The sequence below is a fragment of the Blennius ocellaris genome (genome assembly GCF_963422515.1).
Source record: "Blennius ocellaris genome assembly, chromosome: 1".
Taxonomy (NCBI): Eukaryota; Metazoa; Chordata; class Actinopteri; order Blenniiformes; family Blenniidae; genus Blennius; species Blennius ocellaris.
This window is the reverse complement of record NC_137650.1, coordinates 35,997,519-36,010,102: the sequence shown is the minus strand read 5'-3', so window position 1 is coordinate 36,010,102 and position 12,584 is coordinate 35,997,519. Positions and strand designations below refer to the sequence as shown.

The window sequence follows — 12,584 nt, the reverse complement described above, 5'->3', positions numbered from 1 at the left end:
ATCATCTGAATGCATAAAACGTTCGCTGCATGATTTCCTGTGCGACAAATGATGATCTGTGTCATTGAGTCTCTTGATCCGCTGAATGTTTTTGTGAATTTGATTTTCTCCACGGAGGTTCTAGATCCTCGTGCAACATCCTTAACAGGAGAGGAGCAGACGGATACACAGTGCAGGGTGAAGCATAAACACCGGGGGTGGGGGCAAACATGCAAGAATGATAAAAAAAAAAAAGGTTTGTTTTGCAACAGAGAAGTGGTATTTGTGGGAATAAAGTCACTAGTAATTTAATAACATCATGAAATGAGTAATCCAGATGCAGTACTTACAATTTCACATCGTACCTATAGCATGTCAGATATAGGTAAGATATTAAGTTTAATTTGTTTTTTCTAAAGGTAGTAGGATTACCTTAAAGAGTTACTGGCCTCAAATATCCTGCTAATAGATCATGCTAATGTCTGTTGGTAGTTTATTTGAGATGTTTTTGCTATTTGATCTTAAATAAACCCATAATATGAGAATCACAATATTCCAGATAACAGAACATCTTCCTCCAGCCAACAAAGAGAAGTTTTAATTGAACCTAATGTATAAGTGAGTTCACAGAATGCCCCATGCGGTGCAATTGGCCTGTGTGTCATTGCAGCATTATATGAATACAGTATGTGCAAATCATTCAATCTGAGGAACATAAAACAAGTGTTACTTTCTCAACGAAGTAGTTACTGTATATTTTCAGTCAGTAGTAAAGTAACACTACATATCGAAGGAGAATCTGAACTTCTGGCTGAAATCAAGTTATTTTCAATAGCTTGCTTCCAAGCATCCAATTCACACATTTTGTATTGAAATATAGTTGAATCAGTTAATTAATTGGTCAATTCATGGATCAAACACCTGTTTGCAAAAAGGATTGAAACACTGAACAGTTGAACACGAACATTCAAACATTTAGAGGTCAAATTAAATTCACTTGTAAAGGTTCTGGTACACTTCAGGTTTATACCCCTAACCTTTTCAAACTGGTGCGTATGTATGTATGGATATATATATGTACAAAAAGAATATGTGAGATTCTGCGAGCATAAGCTTGACTGTAAGGACGACTGTGCCAAGGCCTTCACGGCGAGAGACACTTCAAACAGTCAAATTACCAATGCAGATGCAGTATCCAGGCCGGAGTGTGAGCTGGGAATGTACACACACTGAATGCAATTACCATAATTTCAGATAATGTTTGAAAGAAGACGCGGCAAAGGGAGCATGAGGGTGAGATTACAATAATTGGTTGCTTTTAGCTGAAGAAGGAGCCATTGGGGGAAAAATAATAATAAAAGGGAAATGTTGGAAACAATGAGCGATTATCAATGATGGGTGTCTTTTCAACCATTCATGGAGCATCAATCCCATGTCAAGATATATTTCTCATTACCTCCATCAGGACTGTCTCGCCACTGCTTGACTGGCTCAGCAGGCAGCATGACCTTCATTTGAATGATGTTCTTGGAGAGAAGATGGTTCCGTGGGTTCACCTCAGTTCTTGAACATTTTGCACTTTTATCCCACGGGACATTTTCGAATTGCAGGACTCACCTAACACCTACTCACTGTCGACACTTCAAATCCAGAGCACAAAGTGCACCACCGGTTCATTTCTCCGGATGCTTCCAGTGCTGTGTGTATTTCTACTGTTTGAGGTCTGAAGTGCAGAAGACTGAACATGGCCGGCCCAGGTCACTTCTGACCTCCCAGATCCTCGGTGCAAACACAAATAATCGAAGTCATCGCCGTCTCACTGGGTTTCTCTATTTCCTGGTGTGTTCCTACTGTTTGACATCGAAACCAACTGAACTGACAGAAGAAGCTGTGAAGACTGACCATTGCCCAGAAGTAGTTGGCCATCTGCTGTCGGTTCTGAAGCACGGCCCAGAGGAAGAGGTCCCTCCAGGGGTGTTCACTGCGCTCCTCCAGCTCCGCCAGGTTCTTCTGGTTGTGGAACAGTCGACCCTTTGGCGGCTTCTCCTGGAGCAGACAAGACACTGGACGCGTGAAAGATGTGGACGGCTCAGCGACACACACTGAGCACAATGTGAAATGCTCACATACGTCATACAATTCTTGATAGTTATTCCTGAAACGCAAAGGACTTCCTCTGTCAACGAAGGCCGATCAAATGAAACATGTTGTATATTCCACTCAGCAGACCTTTGACCAGATCGATATTGTTATTCTTTCAAATTCAGCTATTTAACCCTCCAATGGAAACTAATGCACTTTATTAACTATGGGCTATAAAATAAACTTGTGATCTAGAATCAAGAACATTTAATGACTGTTTTTAGCTTTATTAGCAATTTGATCTGTTTAGCCCTTTTTGCTGCTCTGACCATTTTAGTAGTTTTGGTGGCTTATCACTTTCAATTGTTAAATCTATATTATCCACCGGTTTAAACTGTATTGATCAGGTTTTGTCAATCAGCCATTTTACCAGTTTATCAAGTTTCCAGTGTTTCCAGTGAAAATTTGGCTTTTACACCGCAACATTTTGAAAAAGGATATTGGTTTTCATGGAAATGGTAGAAATTCAGAAATGTATGTAATTAACATGCTGGCCACTAGTGAGTGCTGTTGGTTGTTTTTGAAATTAAGTTTTAGTGATCATCAGGTATTCGACAATTTTAAACCATTTTTGCAATTTAGATAATTTATCTGTTTTTGCCATTTAGTGCTTATACAACAGGTTTTGTTTTTTTTAATGCGTGTGTGCCATATTGTCTGACCACATTGAATAATACTATTTTTTCCACTCTGCAACTTTTCATTCCTTGAACTTGTCGATGGTTTGCTCACTGAGGCGTGCGGCTTGGAAGCTCACCATTTATGACCTGCAGTGAAAGGTGCCATTTAGGGGAGGAATTATGATGTGTTCCACTAGATTGCAGCAAAGGAAATATTGAAAGACTCTTTTATTTCAGTGGCACATTTTTCACCTCGCACTGTAAGAAAATGATCCACTTTGAAAAACCGTCTGCTGTGCCACAAAGACAGAAGGAGGATGAAAAATTCTGTTGTGCATGAAATTTTGTGAAAACTACAGGGAGCCACTACAGAGGGGTTCGAAGTGCTGAAGGCTCCAGACCCCTGAGGTGTGACTGTATGAGTCTTACTAATGCAGGAGGAGTTGCCATTAATGATTGATTCTTTTCTAGTCAGTAAATTTACCATGAAGTCTGAACATTGCATCATTAAAGCCTTTTTCTGTTTGTAATGGGAGGTTGAGAAGGGACTTTTTTTTTCCATTGACAGGTTTTCACAAAAAGACATAGTTTCAATATAAAGCGACTGTTAGGTTTGAGTACATCACTCACTGTGGGAACCTTTTGGTAGAAGCCTTTACAAGAGTCATGGAGAAAGTCCTTCAGCACTTTGGCGACCTCATACAGAGTGAATCGTGGTTTTCCCGTTTCAGGGGGATGATGCCCGGGCGGTCCAGGCGTCCTGGCGGCTCCCAGCAACATCTGCTTCTCCTCGTACTTTTTGAGCAGCAGGTTGTGAAGGAGGCTCTTCTCTGAAACGGACCAGTAGAGCTCCTGCAGGCGGCCGTAGGTCAGGAACTCGCCCAGGTTCACGCCGTTGTCCACAAAGAGGCGCACAAAGTCCGGCTTGTCGTTGATCAGAGCGTCCATCATCACCTCTTCCAGGTCACAGGCCTGCAAAGATTTGGTTTTGTTTGCATTTTGAGAAGGCGCCTGAGTCAAGTAAGAAAAGACATACACATAGGCAAGAGTACAAACTATACATGTACCGATACCGATGCTGCACGGCGTACTTGCACTTGTGAAAGCTCAGCCTGGCAAGTAATACGTGACATTCTTTGATATTAATGAAAATGAGAAAAAGTAAGACAGACGGTAAATTATGTTCAGCTAAATGATCGAGAGGAGGGGGAAGATAGTTTGTGCTGCACCAGCAACTTAACCACCAGAGTCATTCGTCCAGCAAAGTTAACCCGATGTTGCTCGTCAGTTTAACCGCTCAGGGGCTCATGCTATATGCTACATGCTAAAGAGTTTAAGGACTCACACACCAGTAGTGCTCCACATGAATAAAGTATGACTTATAGGCTTGGGCTGGATTGTGTGTGTAATCTCAGTCTCTCGTTCTACAGTCTACAGGACGCTTCAGGCGGCGTGCTGATGGATGCTACACCCTGCCTTACTGTAGACCCGGGAGTTCCTTGAGTCTTCAAGGTGTTTAGAGCTGCGCGGAGCATCAACTCAAAGGCTGTGTGAATGTTGTTGTGTTGGGAGTATATATTAGACTAGATAGCGTTCAATAGGTAATCATATCAGTTCTCTGTATGGGCAAGTTGCTAAAGGTTAGTACTCGTACTTTAAAAAAGTGATATTGGTGCATTCCTAGATCAAACTGAATAATTTGAGAATGTACTAAGTACAACGGTAAATTTCTTAGAATGTAGTCAAGGTAACGAGAAACTAAAAAAAAACTACATATTTGCTGGAACTTGGACGGCACTGGTGATTGCTAGTCGGTAAAGCTCCGATACTGTATATTGATTGAAAACCATCAAGTGAGAATGAGTAACAGCTTTACAGCCACTCCAGCAGCACAGCTCAGAGAATAGCAATGTTGGACAGTAAATTTACACTGAAACATCAAAAACAAGCACCTGCCAATTTGACAGATGGCCATGAAACTTCATTCAAAGCTCCACGTGGGAAAATCCCCTGAGAATGCCATCGAGCAAACAGACCTTAATGAGACGGGTGCTTATTTGTGAACCAACATTTTACCATGAAAATGTGTATGCAGTAGTATATTAGTCCTGTGAATGTTTAGCTCAGCCGTGCAGCCCCACATTCATCTCAGTTTGCCCGAGCTGTTTGGATTGCCCTGCATTTAATTACTCTTAAATGTTAATTTGAATGTGGATTGAACCCCCTCCCCCTCCCCCTCTCTCTCTCTCTGTCTCTCTCTCTCTCTCTAACAATGCAGTCGACTGCAGGGTTCATTGCTAGAGATTTACAAACCTCTCATCAGATTACACTGCTGGCGGCTCACCTTCCACTCCACGTCTCCATTGAAGATGTCACTCTTGGCAATGTCCACTCGGTTCCAGGCCACGGCCAGCTTCAGCTCATCCAGGAAGTCTTGAGCTTCCTGGCTCTGGCTCTTACAAGCTGACAGACACACGTGAAATGTCAACGGAATCACAACTTATGAAAGGCTGAAATGTGAAGGATCTCTCTCTCTCTCTCTCTCTCTCTGTCTCTCTGTCCTTGAAAAAAACGTGAGTTTCTCAAACACGTCTCTGATTAGAAATACTTTACCCTTGACCAAGGCTTTGAGGATGACTGTATCCAGCTCGGAGCTTTCTTGTTCAGGGTCGTGGACAGTGAGAAGATGTCCGTGATCAAGCACCTTCTGGATCTGGTTGACAAGTTGACAGTCAATCACTGCTGATATCTCATATGTTTGATGTGTGTGAGCATTTTTAATCCCCGACACTTTGCTTCCTACCAGCACAGCACATGAAAAAGAAAAGACTACTACTATTGTTCTCGCCACCTTCATATCATTATTAGGTCATCACTCATACATTTCTGAGGACAGGGATGAAAATACCACATTGCTTTCCCTCACAATCTTCCCCTATGTGCCCCCCGTTTTTCTGGCAATGCTCATACGCGTTGTGATGTGCACATATCAGTGCATGTGGCTGCCTCTGCGCTGCGAACATCGCTCACCAGCTTGACCCAGTTACTGACGTCGCTGCTGTGGTGGGCATTGGGAAAGGTGTCCAGCAGCAGCTCGTGGACGCTGTCCGTGTCCCAGCAGCCCCTATTCATCAGCGAGACCAGGATGTCAGCCACTCCTCCGGAGCCCGCCAGGATCAGCCATGGTGTCGAATTGCCAATACCTTTGTACATCCTCTGCAAGAGGGGACGCAATATTCACATATTGATGCTCTGTTGATGTTTCGCCGGCAAGTCTTTTCTCTTAATGTGTAGCTTCTTTAGTGAAGCCTGACAAAGAAGTGTAGTGATCAATGAAATCTATAATCTCCGCAGTCATGGCTCTATTTATGCAAATGATTGAATGACTTTGACGGGCTTTTTGTTTGAAGAGATTAATATAGCAAAAAAAGATTCATTTTCTTTCAGTCTGGTTGTTTCAGCCGATATCGTGACTCCGTGTCTAATTCACAAGCTTCAGCCACTGCTTGAGGAGATTCACAAGGTCAAACCTGTGGTCATGCATGTTCAGTTGATGAGTAGCCATCATGATAAAACTGAGCTTACCTTCAGGATTCGGGGTTCCCCGTGGACCAGGAGACACAGAACAGGGATCTCAAAGCTTCCTGTGCCTGCAAGCGTCCAAACAAAACATTCATAGTAAAATCTCTCACATATCTGAGTGTCTCACATGATTGCCCCTCTGGTATTACTTTATTGTGTAAATGTTGCATAGGATTTTCTGTGGGAAATAAAAGATCACAGGTTTGTTTTGTCTCTAAGCCATGTATAGTTTAGCCAGTCCCCCCCCCCCCCCCCCCCCCCCCTCTCTGATTGTTAAATTTGAACAGCTTTTGAGGCCTGTAGATATAATACTCTTTGGTCCAAAAACATTTAACGCCACGAGGAAGAACAGAATTAGAAAAGAGGAAAACCTAGTCTGCATGACATCATTTTGACTATTTCTTCATGTCTGTGGTTTAAAGAAGCTGTGCACAGTGGTGGTCTACAAATGCAGCGTGGAGGAAAGACTGTAAAGCTAAAAATGAATAGAGACGTATCCTATTGTGCACAAAAAGAAATCCCGTGGAGTCTTGGCACTGAGGTCCACGTCTTGTTTGCAGTATGTTCTTTGGTGGGAAGAAAAGAGGACTGCAAGCCAACAAACATGAGCTTTATTGTATGCTTCAGTTCAAATGTCTGTTTGCGTGGTTTTGTGTGTACACAATACCAGTAAAAGCAATTCCAATATCTCGTCTCTTTGTTGATCATGTCTCTTCCCATTCTGAACGCTGGTAATATCAACAGAACTCAAATCAAGAGTCTTATCCAGGGGTGGCAAACACCATCAAGTACATTTTAAAAAATGTCAAAGAAAAAAGACGATTTTAAATGTATTTCTAAAGAGTAGCGACACAACACAATGCTGAGACCTGAACTGAGACATCGGAGATGCTGCCATGAAAGCTAGCAAAGTAGCATTAGCCTCAAAAACTGTAAAAACAAGCAGAATCCAACAGTCATAGAATCATTTCTTTAACATTTTGATGTATCTTGCAACAGAAGGTTTTATTATTATTGGCTTTATGTTGGAATTGTAGTCACTCTTGGCAGTAATTGTTTAACTGATGGCTAAAAGCACAACAGAATACTAATATTTGTGTTTTTCCTCTTCTTCACTATTTAACAGGTGCAAATTCGCCACAGAATATTATGATGTATTCAACTTCTTATAGTGTACTCAGAAGTCCTTGCACCAAAGCAAAGGAAATCATTTGGAGTTCATAAAAAAAAAAAAAAATCTTTCAAGGTTGCTGTGCTGTTATATTACTGATCTGCCCCCCTGAGATAGAATGACCCGTGGACTCAAATGAGTTTTACATCCCTGGTGTAAAGAAATAACCTACCCCCCCCCCCCCCTGTTTTTTTTAAAAGTTTGATATTCACAAGAACCATTCCTCCTGCCTTACCGATTGGAGTTTCTAAAGTTTTGAACTGCATGGAACTGGAACAGACTAAGTTAGAGACAAATTGTCTACAAATAAGAGATGTTTTTTAATATTGTGTCTAGTTTCCCTGGAGCCCAAGATTCTGCAAGGAAGGATCCTACAGTGACAGATGGAGACTTGAAGTGAGCTCTGGAGCTGGTTAATGCCAAACACTAAAAGCATTGATCATGTATGGTACCCATAGCAGGACACCATGTTATCAGGGTAAGTCGTTCATTTCAAAGAGAAGAAGCCAGATTTCTCAGTGGCTCATTCAAAGCCCGGACTTGGAATCCAGAAGAGATGCCACGGAGCGATCTCAGGAGAGCCATACAATCCCGGCATCCTAAGAATAAGGATGAGCTGAAGCACTTCTGTGAGCAACGATTCCTCCTGAGTGCAGCCCGAGTCTGATTAGCAGCCACCAGAAACACTTGGTTTAACTTATTGCTGTCAGTGGAGATTGGACTAGTTATTAAATTCAAGGATTTAATCCCCAACCCCACCCCATCAGTCCTATGCATGTTTAATAGATGTGTTGAATAAAGTGCTGGAGACATAAATGAATGAAGACATAAAATATTGTAATTGTTTGAAAGGACAAGCATGCTGTAATTTCTGAACTTCTGAAACACCCAAATGTCATGCCTTAATTTACCCTTACTGGCGTTTTAACTTCATGTGAAGGAAAAATAGTCGATGTTTACTTACTCAGTTTTAGACCTCACAACAGGAGTATCAAACTACCAATTTCTATAGGCACCAATTTTTAATTTTAGCCAGAATCTGAATGCCCTCCCATCATGTAAAAATCACATGATGATAGCCACGCAGTATGAAGTTGGTCACTGCTACTAAGCTGTCTAAATTTACAAAGGATTTCTTTCTTGGTCATTGGTAGAATCCTCATGCGAGAGGCCTGGGTTTGATTCCCGACCAATACCAAAGACCTTTCAAACTACTTTAGTTCATTTTGAACACAGTTTTGTTTCTTCTTTTTTTTTATTTTTTAAACCTTTTCATCACTTTTCAATGCTAACATCAATCAATCAATCAATCAACATTTATTTTTAGATGCCTTTACAACACTCAAGGTGACCAAAGTGCTTTCCAGTAAAATGAGAAAGAAATCAAAAGAGAACAAGAGTAAAAACATAACCTATACCAAAGATGACCTATATCAACAAGAGTAAAATCAAATCAAATCAAATCAAATGTCACCGTCTCAGTGAGTATTAAAAGCCAGTCCGAATTAAGAGGTTTTGATCCTGGATTTAAAGAAGCCAAACTTATTTATACTTCCTGATGCAAAATATAGCAAATTGTGCAAAAAAATCTTCCCCTGTAGTTTTTGCATTATAGATGTTTAAACAAACTCTCCCTGATGGCGCTCTGAGGCTAGTTTGATAGCGAGGTAGCCAGCGTTTCAGCTCCGGTCTCACTGGTGTGTTGTGTCGTCTCCACTGCTCTGAAGACATATTTGTTTGGAAAAAAAAGTCACTGTATTCCTTGAAATTTTCTACAATGTGCTTGTTGGTTGTTTTGTACGTGAGCCAGATGTTTGACACCCCTGTTATAAAGTGACCGTTCCAGATTGAAAATAAAAGCTGCATTACAATTTTTAATGTTCGATATTTTTTTTCAAGTGGCAGTGGTCGCTCCGGAGTGACTCTACACGCCCTCTTGTGGCATGAATTGGTATTGCAATGCCCACAGGCCTGATGCTTGATACCACATCTTCTCAACCCTACAATTTTGATCTATGACCCAGAACTCTCTCTGAGGAATTAATAAATGATGCTGCCACATAAAATATGTGAAGTATACCACAACGCAATGAAATGGATGTATAATTCACAAGATAAAAGCTACTCTTTGTCAGAATGAATACTATCAGGTTGAATGTTTAAGTAAGTTGCTGCTATAATTATTTAATTTCCCATGAGTTAATGTAAAGGCAGGACCTCTTCGTAGAATTAGAAATTGTGAAATGGGGAATTGTTGTGCTGTTATTTCATGAGCGAAGGATTCTGACTCGTGTGTGTGTGTGTGTGTGTGTGTGTGTGTGTGTGTGTGTGTGTGTGTGTGTGTGTGTGTGTGTGTGTGTGTGTGTGTGTGTGTGTTATAGCTCCCGAGATGTGGGCTAGAGCATTTTCCACTGTACCTCCATAAGCAGTGCGCTGCAGAGATATGTGCTTGAGCAGCTTCACCCTCATTTCACTGGTTGCTCCCGGTCTGTTAGGATCCTCCTCCACCAAAACAAAGTGGGAGTGGTGGCTGTCCAGGGAGTACACTGCACCGTGAGGCAGGTCGACTGGCTTGTACACAGCAGGCTCATCCACCTCAAAAATAAAAACCAATGCAGGCATTCAGGGAGGAGGAAGACGGCAGCCACACAATAATATGGAAATATTTGTTTATGGATGCGGCTCTTGCTCATACTGTTTTTTTATGCTTTCTCTGTGTGTGTGTGTGTGTGTGTGTGTGTGTGTGTGTGTGTGTGTGTGTGTGTGTGTGTAGACAGATAAACCTTGGCAGTGAGCAGGGCCTCTCGGCTGTGGATCATATTCCAGGGGGCGATGCCAATAGCCACTACACGAACTTTGGAGGAGGTGCTGGCCAGGGAGTGGTCCCGCACCGCCTGGCCCAAGTGCTTCGTGATGCCAAAGCGAAGCCCATTAGTCAGAATCCATGCCCCTGGAGGACAGGGAGGCAGTGCGCATTTGTGCGCGTGTAGAGATTTTGATATTCAATTCTAAGTTCAAAAGAAGCAATTAAGTCCATTTCTTTCTCCGAGACTATTAGACTTCAAATATGTGTGCACTATTATATTACAGCTGCGCTGTACAGTACAAATGAGATTTTTTTTTAATTTTTTTTTTTATTCTAGCCTGTGGTCATAAAAAGTCATTGTGTAGATCTTTCTCAAAGAATAACGCTATTTAAACCAAATATATGAACCAACAACTCACACAGTGGTGTGGTGGGGAGAGAGAGGAATGTCGTCATCACATTCATTTTATTTGACATACTAAAAGAAGCCGATACAAACCATTGGTTGGGAAATTTGCAAAATTGAGGTCTGAAGCAACCCTCATCAATTGTTCATGCATGCATGGTTTTAGGCGCCCAGCCGTCATCTGGACGGCCAATTTTCAGAAAAGACAGCTGAAGAAATAGCAGACGTGTTGCTCAAACGTATCCATCACTACTGTCGCCCTTTGATTTGGCTTAAATTCATATTTTTTCATCAAAATATAGCCGATTGTTGTCTCGAGTAGGCAAACTCACAACTGACTTCTGGTTTGACTCTCGCCCAGTAATGAGAATAAGAACTAACAAACATAAACACTAAACCGTGTCATTGCAAGAAGATTACAATTGCAGAGGCGTTATATATTTATATAGTCAGGAAGAACTGACTGGGGGGGGGGTTGTCGGCAGCTGCTGAAAGTAACTAAACAGTTACTTGTATTAGAACTTAGTTAGTTTAAATAAAAACAAGTAATCAGTAAAGTAACTTACTTTTCAAAGGAGTAACTAATACTATTAGTTTTTCAAGGTAACTGTGGCAACGCTGGCGACAACAAACCCTATCTTTCTTTACTCTCATCACCTCGTGGATTTCTTCCACAGACCAAACATTTCAGGCGGTGAATGACGTATGAAGGAAGTGTAGTGGCGAGAACTCGGCCTCACTGCAGGAAGATCTCCAGTTTCAGTCTATATGGAGTCTTTTTGTACAGTTTGTGTGCCTTTACTGGATTTTGAGGCTCCTGTTTTTTTCCCAAAACCCCCAAAAAACAGTCTGGGGGTTAGTTATTGAGTGAAAAAATGGCAGTAGGTGTAATTGTCTTTCTGCGTTTGAGCTGCGATGGACTGGGATCAGCTCCAACCAGTGGATGTTAAACTGCTCGTAGGTGCGTAACACGATTAATAATTTGTCTATGAATGTCTATCTCTCTGTGATGTATTAGTCACACTGCAACCTTTAGTTGAATAAACATCACAGCAAATCGATGACATTTTTCACCCAAAAAAATTGCCCTGGAACTCTTTTCTGTTTGTCCTTTTAAAAAAAACATTTTCTAGTAATAATCCTACCAGGCAAACACAGAACTCTTTCACTTGATTTGAATAGGCAAGGCCAGTTTGTCCCGAACCTGTGCTTTGTGCAGCCTTCACCAGCCCTTTGCGCAGCGTGTCCCTGAGCCAGGGCTTCATCTGCGCCAGCTCATCTCCTCCCACCAGAGCCACCACCAGGTGAGGAGGAGAAAGGCCCCACTCCTCTGTCAGCATCTGGTAGATTAGCACTGGCTCCGTGTTGCTACGCACCCTCATGAACTGAGTGAAAACAACATCTGACGTCAGCTCTCTGCTCGTGATAACATCCTCTATGTGCTCTGTGGAGAATCTGGTGTCACCTTCCCCCTTGTCTTCGTGGGCCCGAGGAAGTCGATGTCACCCACTCTTCCCGCCGCCCAGTGATTCTTGTCTCTCTTCATCTTGCTGGCCAGGCCTCGGGCCACGTTCTCCACAGTCTCATCCACCGTGGAGCAGCATGAACAGCCGAGCAGGACGCTGGGAGAAACACACACACGAAGTGGAAAAGTACCCATGAATCACTCTCGCAAGATGGGCTCATAAACTCCCTCTCCGAGTGGCCGGCGCTCGATTGCACTGCAGGACTGTGAAGTCCCCGGGCACGAACACAGCCTGAACCCTCTCACCTCTCGGAACAGGAAATACTAAGGAACAGTCCGTCCCTCACCTGGGGTCTCGAGGATTGTCTGCCAGAGTGATTTGTTGCTCTGCTTGCTTGTTTGGACTCTATTGC

The 12,584-nt window shown here is 42.3% G+C and overlaps 1 protein-coding gene across 1 annotated transcript in view; it reads right to left on the bottom strand.

The window, feature by feature from the left end:
* The window catches only part of trpm5 (transient receptor potential cation channel, subfamily M, member 5), a gene marked incomplete at both ends in the record, with an annotated part of 29,538 nt that overhangs the window by 10,819 nt on the left and 6,135 nt on the right, over nucleotides 1-12,584 (bottom strand). The window contains 10 exons of the mRNA XM_080494926.1: nucleotides 1,882-2,025; nucleotides 3,372-3,713; nucleotides 5,086-5,204; nucleotides 5,355-5,454; nucleotides 5,772-5,957; nucleotides 6,327-6,391; nucleotides 9,912-10,089; nucleotides 10,278-10,444; nucleotides 11,911-12,091; nucleotides 12,172-12,328. Coding sequence (XP_080351052.1) covers nucleotides 1,882-2,025; nucleotides 3,372-3,713; nucleotides 5,086-5,204; nucleotides 5,355-5,454; nucleotides 5,772-5,957; nucleotides 6,327-6,391; nucleotides 9,912-10,089; nucleotides 10,278-10,444; nucleotides 11,911-12,091; nucleotides 12,172-12,328 — 1,639 coding nt within the window. The remainder of the gene's footprint in view (nucleotides 1-1,881; nucleotides 2,026-3,371; nucleotides 3,714-5,085; nucleotides 5,205-5,354; nucleotides 5,455-5,771; nucleotides 5,958-6,326; nucleotides 6,392-9,911; nucleotides 10,090-10,277; nucleotides 10,445-11,910; nucleotides 12,092-12,171; nucleotides 12,329-12,584) is intronic.